General features: G+C 53.7%; 1 protein-coding gene across 1 annotated transcript; it reads right to left on the reverse strand.

The window, feature by feature from the left end:
• Positions 1-1,736: 1,736 nt before the first annotated feature.
• Positions 1,737-4,739, reverse strand: LOC139051886 (uncharacterized). The gene is made up of 4 exons (XM_070528923.1): positions 3,989-4,739; positions 3,192-3,827; positions 1,823-3,074; positions 1,737-1,761 (listed from the first exon to the last, which is right to left on the reverse strand). Exons 1-4 carry the CDS (start codon positions 4,605-4,607, stop codon positions 1,737-1,739), a joined length of 2,532 nt encoding a protein of 843 aa, XP_070385024.1. The 5' UTR covers positions 4,608-4,739.
• Positions 4,740-9,286: the final 4,547 nt, after the last annotated feature.

Consider the following 9,286-nt stretch of genomic DNA (forward strand, 5'->3'; position numbering starts at 1 on the left):
GTCAAAAGGGAAAATGCAAAAAACGAAAGTGATCTTCAGTGTCAAAGGTGCATGAATAAACAGGCCAGCTCGCGCACCTTTATTCCAAGCTGCGACACAAAATGGAGTTTTATGACACCAAGATATAGCGTTATTTAGGACAAGAAACTAGTATCAAGCGATGAAATTGTATAAAGCATTTAATATTCAGCAGCACTCGTCCTCGCACACCGGAAACATGCTGCACAGGCACAACCAGCACAGTTTCCAGTGCGCCCCAGCGTAATGGTAGTGGAACCAGCGCCTCTTCCAGTGTGACTCAGCTCTTATCCAGCTTTCTCACTGGTGCCCCAGCGAGTGCCAGCGTGCCGAGTGCGACCCAGTGCCAAAAAAAACAGGCTGGTTTCACACGCTGGAAGGCACTGGAAGACACTGGTTTTTGCAATAGGGCGTACAGTTCATAAACACCTCAATAATGTCGCGTGGTTGGTGCCGCCCGGGGCACGAGCACGCAGGGACGGGCCGAAACGTGCGGCCACTTGCTTGGACGAAAAGGGAAAGCCCCTTCTTTATTGGGCCCGAACATACATAGACACACAGATCACAGGGGGCGCCACACTCTGGTGGCAGCCTAACAAATGGGGCTGAACTGTGGCGACGTCTACATCTCCCTTCTTGAAGCATTGGAGGTTAGACGGGAGATTCAGGAAGCCAAACATGTCAAAAGTTTCACAAGTTCAAACGGCGCGGCGGAACGATGGGCCGGCCGTAACGTGTTCGAGTCACACCGTCAATGCGGTCCCTGGCTGCAGGGGACTGTTGCACAGACTGTACGAGGGGGACCGTTGATTCCACGATGTTGGCAGGCCGAGGCTCCTGAACTTGCTGAAGTGGTGGTGGTTCCTCTCCGGAGGCAGTAGGCCCGAAAGGCACTAGGTGACGCAGGTTGCGCTGTAGGGTGCCACCTCGCTCCGTTTCGACCACGTAGCTTCTTGGTCTTTGCCCCGGACTGAGGACCGTAGCCTGCACATGATCAGGTCGCACCCAGACACGCTGTCCTGTTTGGAGTGGTGGCAAGTCTCGAGCTCCATGATGCCTGTTGTAGTCGTCGGCCTGCTTCTGCTTGTAAGTCGCATCCTTGGCGACGACTTCTTTCATTGGGGGCCAGTTGGGATCTAGCTGGGAGCCTTGCTTTGGGACTCTGGTTCTGAGTTGACGTCCCATCAACAGCTGGGCTGGACTAAAGCCGTGGACTCCTGGAGTGTCCCTATAGTTGAGCAGATCCAGATAAGGATCATTTGACTTGCGAAACAGGTCCTTGATAGTATGCGCTATCCTCTCCGCCTCTCCGTTCGGTTGAGCGTAGTGTGGACTGCTGGTCCTGTGGTTAAAGCCATATGACGCTGCAAACGCCGCGAACTCTTGCGACGAGAAGGGTGGGGCGTTGTCTGACCTGACTTCTTGCGGGATTCCATGGCGGGCAAAGACGGATTTGAGAGCGTCAATGACTGCCTGAGCTGTCGTGCTCCTCAGCGTCACCACCTCAGGGAACCTTGAGTAATAGTCCACCACCAGGATGAACGTCTGGCCGTTGAGGTGTAACAAGTCCATTCCAAGGAATTCCCAGGGATGTCCAGGTAGGGCTGTGGAGAGCAGGGGCTCGGCAAAGTTCACGCGGGTGGAAGCGCACTGTGCACAGTTGGCAACGAGAGAGGCGATGTCTGTCGAGATACCGGGACACCAAACTGACTTCCGAGCTAGGGCTTTGGTCCTGTTGATGCCCTGATGACCTTCATGCAACAGCGTCAAGACCGCTGGCTGAAGGGACGATGGAATGACTAACCGGGCGCCTTTCAACAGAACACCGTCGCAGACAGAGAGCTCGTCTGCCACCGAGGCGTACTTTGTGAGGTGCAGTGGTATCGTGGTCTTTTCAGGCAAACCATTCTGGCAGTAGGAAGCGAGAGCTTTGCACTCGCGATCGGACTCTTGTGCCTGTCGCACGTCTTTAGGGCTGAGTGGCAAGACTTCCGACGTGCAGCCGACTACCTGTGCTGCAAAAAGTTCGATGGTGTCTAGAGGAGTGGGTGGCTTGTAGGTGATGCGTGACAACGTATCAGCTGTGGCTAGCAGCTTTCCTGGCACGTGCAGCATACGGAACTGGTATCGCATGGTCTTCAGCCGTAGTCTCTGAATACGAGGCGGCAACATGTCCAGTTCCATCTTGCCCAGAAGCGAAACGAGTGGCAGGTGGTCGCTCTCGACGTCGAAGGGGATGCCATGGACGAACTCGTCGAACCTTTGGATAGCCCACGTCATTGCCAAAGCTTCTTTTTCAGTCTGGCTGTAACGCTTCTCGGTATCGGTCATTGATCTCGAAGCGAATGCGACTGGGCGGCGCTCTCCAGAGGGTTGCGTCTGTAAGAAAACTGCGCCGAGTCCGAATGAGCTTGCGTCTGCAGACACCGTAGTGGCGTTCGACGGGTGGTACTTGGCCATGCACCTGTCTGACATCAAGAGTTCCTTGATTTTCTCCAATGCTGCCTTTTGCTCGTGCCGCCACACCCAACTCGCAGACTTGTTCAGTAAGGTTCTGATGGGAGCTGTGACATCCGAGATGTGTGACAAGAACCTGGCAAGATGGTTCACCATTCCGAGCAGCCTTCTAACGCCAGCGACGTCCGTTGGGGCTTCCATGGCTTTGACTGCTTCGACCTTGCACGGATCTGGCCTGATGCCCTGTGCTGAGACAACTCCGAGGGAGGAGACCTCTGGTACCCCAAAACGACACTTGTCCTGGTTCAATGTGATACCTGCTTTTGCAAGGCGAGATAGCACCTGGCTCAGTCTGGCGTCATGTTCCTGGTGGGTGCGTCCAAAAACCAAAATATCGTCTATCATATTGGCGACTCCTTCTTGGCCATCCAGGATTCTTGCCATCTGCTTTTGGAAGTACTCTGGTGCGGAGGTGATGCCAAAGGGGAGCCGGCAGAAGCAGTATCGGCCATATGGGGTGATGAATGTCGTAAGCTCTTGGGAGTCTTCAGAGAGCTTCACCTGGTGGTAGCTTGCGGTCGCGTCCAACTTCGTAAAAACTGTTGCATCGGCCAGGAGGCCAAGGACTTGCTCGACAGTTGGCAGAATATGTCTTTCACGAAGGGCGACCTTGTTGATTTGTGTTCAGTCGACGCAGAGGCGATAGGAACCATCGCCTTTCCGGACGACGACGAGACCCGAGCACCATGGTGTTGGCTTGTCGACCCTACGGATCACGCCTGCGCTTTCCAATTTGTCCAGCCCGCGGCGGACGATCTCGAGCAGCGGGATGGGGATTCTGAGAGGTACGCTTAGCGAGAAAGGTACGGCATCGGGTTTCAACCGGATGTTGTACTCGTCCTTGAGGGTGCCCAATCCAATGAAGAGCTCGGCGTGCAGCATCGCTTTTGAAGTCTTGAGTTGATCACGAAACCTAACTACTTGGAGGGCTTGGAGCGCTGGTAGTCCCAGAAGAGGCACAGTGAGAGACTGGATTACGTAGAGACGCTGACAGCTTGCTTTCCCTTGCCACTGAAGTCGTGCCACATACGAGCCCAGCACGCGCAGTGGCTGTCCTACCGGGCCAGTGAGCAGAGTGTCGACTTGGTCGAGTTTGGCAGGCAAGGTAGGAAAGTCGCTGGGAACAGCAGATACTTCGGCTCCGGAGTCGACTTTGAACTGCGCTGTGTAGTCGTCAACGGTGACGTCGACAAACTTTGCCGAGGCGGGCGTCGCGACGGCGTGCAGGTGAACGGAGCTGAGCATGACTGCTTGAACTTCCGCGAGCGGCATACTTCGGCAAAGTGGCCTTTCTTTTTGCAGAAGTTGCAAGTGGAGCGACGGGCCGGGCAGTCTGAACGTCGATGAGGCGCGCGGCCGCAGAATTCACATGTGGACGGCTCGCGTGAGCGCTCTGCTAGCGACTGCGGCGAACGAGGCTTAGCGGCGGAGCGGCGGCGAGAGGGGAACTCACTAGCTTTTGCGGCGTCGAGGTTGACCTCGCGGGAGTGCTCGGTGCGGTTCTGGGGCAACGCCTTTTCCCTGTCGGCGTCTTCGGATTGACGGGCTTGTGTCCAGGCGTCCTGAAGTGTCAACTTCGCGTTCCGGCACACCTGGTCCGAGAGACGGGAGTCGCGCAGGCCGACGACGAGCCGGTCGCGTACGAGCCTTTCCTCGACAGCATCAAACGGAAAGTTACAGCGTTTAACCATCCTGCGCAGTTCTGCGTAGTACGTGTCGACGCTTTCGTCGGGCAGCTGAACACGTCTGTGGAACCGTGACAATTCGTAAAGCTCGTTTGCCGGGTGCACGAAGTGCTCAGTGAAGCGGGTGGCAACGGCTTGGTATGAAGCGAGCCACTGGGCGTCGAGCGAAAAGGTCTCGAGAAGCGGGCGGGTCTCCGGGCCCATGCAGTACAGTTGCGAGCGTACCTGCATGTCTTCCGACGCTCGCGTCAGTCCGGAAACTGCTGCGTAGTCTTCGTAGCGGCTGAGCCATGTCGCCCACGTTGGCGGGTTCGCGAAGCCGAACGGTGCCGGCGGCTGGAAGTTGACGCCGTACTGTTTCGGCGGCTCGCCGGTCTCGAGGGACATCTTGGTGCCTTCCTATGAGGTGAGGGCTAAGGCAGGGGGGCGTTACCCGGCCACTTCTGACACCATGTCGCGTGGTTGGTGCCGCGCGGGGCACGAGCACGCAGGGACGGACCGAAACGTGCGGCCACTTGCTTGGACGAAAAGGGAAAGCCCCTTCTTTATTGGGCCCGACATACATAGACACACAGAGATCACAAGGGGCGCCACACTCCGGTGGCAGCCTAACAAATGGGGCTGAGCTGTGGCGACCTCTACAAATATGAGGACCAAAACCGCAGTTGCCTGTGCTACGCACTTTGCCACTTTCTTGTGGCATTTTAATACCTAATGGTTGAGATCATATAGAAAACTGTGCGCCACGGTCTTATGCGCAAGGGGGATTTCGTTTAAATTTGCAAGAAGTTGCACTCATGCCGAAGTGACGTGTTGTTGCATATGGATACACGGCTCCACATGACTGTAATATGATGTATTACCTTCCACTGATGACGAAACCGCAGTGCCGCTATTTACCTTGCATGCATAGACAAGAACGGCACCGAAAGCGGCGCTGCTGTGCCGTAAAGCCCCTCAATCTCCCAAAGTAGCGCCATTCACTTCTCTCCTCCTCCGCTCGGCGCGGCCTCGACGGTGGCGCCGCCGGCAGTGGGCCTGCCGTAGCAGACGACGGCTAACACGCTACGGGAGGAAATCCGCGGAAAAGTTCGTTCGAGTCCTGCGGAGCAGTTTTTTCAATCTAGATCTTGCTTTGTCAGTCGGTAACTGGCCTTAAGAATGTCGTGTCGGATTTGCGGAAGAAATAGAGAAAAGCACCATTATTCAAGGCGTATTTAAGGCGTAAAGCGCGCGCACATTGAAAGTTCGTGTTGCTGAAACACGACACAAGCACGCGGTGTGCTCAGACACGCGAGTAATTACCAGAGTTTCAGGTTTTGACAGCGCGAAAGTATGTGCACGTGGTTTCGTAGGTTAATTTACGTACCTGCAGGATGCTTTTGTTCGGCCGGCGCGTGAGAGATTCCGACTGTCTGCGGTCAGCAATGCCTGGCAGCAGGGCCGTTTCTCTTCCGCGCCTTTTACAGATGTACGTAGCTCATGCACAGATTGTGGTGGCCATGAGCAACGTTTTCACACATAGGCGGTATAGATAATTTTAACAACTTACCAGCATATGAAATCGTTATTTATTTATTACAGTGCAAATGGTTAGAATTTGATAGAAAAGAAAGAAGGAACTTGATGGGACAACTGGAAAGAGGTTCAGAAAATAATTATCCCCCTCCCTCATTTCCACCAGCAACACTTTTGTTGAAGTGCTAATTTTATCTCTGTATACTACGTGCGTCTGTATTCTTTTGCGTTGTAAGTTTTCACAAGGAAGCAGTGTTGCGTTAACTGGAACAGTCAAGGCACACAAGACAGAAGAAAAGTTGATTCTTGGGTTTTACATCCCAACACCACGATCTCATAAGGCACGCCATAATGGGGGCTCTGGATTAATTTTTTTTTTGCAGCTGGGGTTCTTTAACGCACCCCCAATGCACTGGACACGGGCCCGTTTTGACACGGGCGTCAAAAGAAGAGGTTGGAGGAGCCGTGTCACTTAACAAAGCCGCGCGTTCTTTGCCACTTGCTCGAAGTCAGCCCGCCCGATCTTGTGAATCCACACTTTTCTTCGTTTTGCGTTGCGCCCGGCGGATGGTAAAACAAAAAGCTTTTTGCCGTCACTGGGTCTGTTGTGGCAACCGTAGGCGCAGCAGCACGGCATCGCAATTAAGCACTCGGCCCTAACACATTGTATAAAACTACCGCGCTCCTTCAAACCGCCTGCCGTACTTCGTCGCGGAGGCCCAAAAATGGGGGTCGCAGGCCCAAGATTGGGGGTCGCAGCGCGCTGGAAAGAAAAGATATACAAAAGCGCGGCGCCTGCTCTGCGACGGAAAGAAAAAAATATACAAAAGCGCGGGGCCCGCTTTCACGTGACACAGATTGGCCAATGGGGGAGCGGAGGAGGCTGGGGCGACAGGAGGAGTGGAGGAGGAAGCGCCTGGGTGAGCGGGGTGGCGGAAAGATCTAAGAATGGCGCTACTTTTGGAAAATTGAGGGGCTTTACTGTGCCGGCGTTGAGAGCGCCGCATGCGACGCAAAATTCTATTAGCGGGTGGTACCCCTCTCCCATCTCTCGTTCGCGCCGCCTTGATCGCCTCCTGCACTGCGCGTGTTTGGGCACGTTTCGTGCCGCGCGCGGTGTGTGCGCGTGGACATTTCCTTCGAAGGGCGGTGTACAGTCTGTTTCACATTTAGGGGAAAACGCGAAGCGCATTGCATCGCGATGCGGCGAGCGCTTGAGTCAGGTGGCGGCAGCAGCTCGCGCAGATGCTCGAGTGGCGGGATCTTGAACGGCGTCGTCTGCTACGGTGGCACGCGCTGGCCGCATTGTCGAGAAACGTTCTACTGTCAGGTGCAGGGCGCCGATCACATCGTTAATGCGTGAAATGAGCCGGTATTCTTCGCTAAGCGTTGCGCGACGCCCACTGATACGCCTCGAATGTAAGTTCATCGCTGCATGGCAGTCATAGATGGCGTACTGATTCCATACATTCTTGACGGCCCATTTCTGGAAGGCGACTATATATTCTAACGTGATAGGACGCCGATTCACACTGCTCGTGCTGTGCAAGAACTGCTAGAAGAGCGCGCAGTCACTCTCTTGGAGCGGCCGCCTCAATCCCCGGGCGCCAACATCATTTAATATGTCTGGGGCTCGTTGAAAGTATCGCTGGCGCACCATACCCTCTGTCAGTCGCCAGAGGATAGGCTTCGATCCACCATCGTCAGCGACTGAGACGTGCAGCGAATGAACACATCCCTGATCAAGTCATTCTACACTTCACGGCCTTCCAGGATGAGCGCTGTCATCGCTGCCGCTGGGGACATGACGAGATACTAACTGAAGTTCCGAGCGTGACGTGTCCAATTCCCCACCGGCGGGCAGGCTCTGTCTGGTGTAGCGAATGATTGTCGAGAAAAATCACTTCCAGCTCATTGTCTGAACCTAAAACGTTCATTTAATCGTGTCCGTTTGTTTCACCGTGTTCGACTCCCATTGTTGAGTGCTTTGTTTTCCTTTCGAGTCAAACAAAGACTGAGCACGTTGCGCGCACATCTTGGTGCGTTTTGTCGCTGCTCATTACGGTAGCACACACAGTGAAGAAATAGACGTGCACACGCTCAGTACTCCGGCCTTTCGAAAGAACAAATGAACCATTTTGTCAAAAGAAGTTTGTGGAACTCCATTATCGCCAATGAAGGATCAGAGTGTGGCGACGCACAACGTTTAGTAAAGAATATCAGCTCAGTTCCCGCAGTACCGATGAAATCGGTGCACTGCCCCTGGCAGTACTACGCTTCCCGAAAATGCGGCCAGCGCGCGCCGCCGTAGCAGACGACGCAAATCACGACACTGCCCCTCAAGCGTGTGCGCCTGCTCGAGCTGCTGCCGTCGCACGACTCCACTGCTTGCTGCATGGCGACGCAATACTTTCCGAGTTTTCCCCTTAGTGTGAAACAAACTGCACACGCTATATTTGCCTTTAAGAAGATCGGTACGCTTGACGATTATTTTTATGGCTGCAATGCGGCGAAAGGGCAATGTCTGCTTAACCATGTAAGGGACGCTGAGCAGGTAATTGGAAACGACATCGTATGTGCCGCCGGAAAAATCGTCAGCACATACGATGCGGCACATACATACGGCACCTACGAGCTAATGTCATTTTTGCAGTTTCTCACATTATATTTGCTACAAATCCGTGTTGTCTCTGATGGCAACGACTTCCATCGACAATGTGCGGAAATAAACAAGATATATCGCTGCATAGCACAAGTACGACATGCGCACAGAACTTTAACAAGTACGTCCCCTACAATATGGAATAGAGGCGGCAATGTAGACAGCTTGGTCATTTTTAGCAGTACTCAAGAGACGGAAGTTGAAAGTATTATTAATAATTCCTGCTTCAGCAAGGCTGGCGCGACCAAGACGCGGGTTTGTATCGTCCAGTAACCCGATCGATCGGTGCAGTGGTGAAGCGGGAATGAACTCCGGTCATGTTCAATGCATCATGCACATATTCAATTTCTCGGCACGCGTGAACTTCGGCCACTGCTAGCGCATACAACAGACGTGGTTTCCATTCTTAGACAGCGCACACACAAACGAAACACGAGAAAGAAGACAGGACAAGCGCTCGTTGAAATTAAAGTTTTTATATGAATAAAATGATTATGTACCGAGTAATTATTAATTTCACGTGGGTTACATATAGAAACCGTCATACACTCAGGAGTGATTAATGAACGAGCTCGCTTCGTTTGCCAGATGTTTACTTCGCTCAGCGCAGCGCAGTAATCCATGTCTGTCGTCTGCTTCTTTCGTACCATTTTCTTGTGAATCGGCAGAATTTCACTGGTGGCATCAACCTTTTCATGTTTACATTGCTGTCGTGACAGTTAACATCACAATAATAATTTCCGGTCATCCGAAGAGGCGCCGTCGCAAACAAGTGACGTTTCGCGCGCAGTGCGAACTGAACGCGGGCGCGACCGCGAAGGGAGGCGACGGCGGAAACCTACACCCGTTGGAGATGAAATCGCTCCGCCAGGGGAGAAACGAGCGC

This window comes from Dermacentor albipictus, unplaced genomic scaffold, assembly GCF_038994185.2.
Source record: "Dermacentor albipictus isolate Rhodes 1998 colony unplaced genomic scaffold, USDA_Dalb.pri_finalv2 scaffold_15, whole genome shotgun sequence".
NCBI classification, from domain to species: domain Eukaryota; kingdom Metazoa; phylum Arthropoda; class Arachnida; order Ixodida; family Ixodidae; genus Dermacentor; species Dermacentor albipictus.

Bases quoted from the DNA above. Each gene is read 5' to 3' on its own strand.
- LOC139051886 (XM_070528923.1), bottom strand. From the start codon at position 4,607: ATGTCCCTCGAGACCGGCGAGCCGCCGAAACAGTACGGCGTCAACTTC. The intron at 3,828-3,988 runs GTGAGTTCCCCT...TTCTGCAAAAAG, and splicing joins CCTCGACGCCGCAAAAGCTA to AAAGGCCACTTTGCCGAAGT. The intron at 1,762-1,822 runs GTTAGTCATTCC...GAAGGTCATCAG, and splicing joins GTTCTGTTGAAAGGCGCCCG to GGCATCAACAGGACCAAAGC.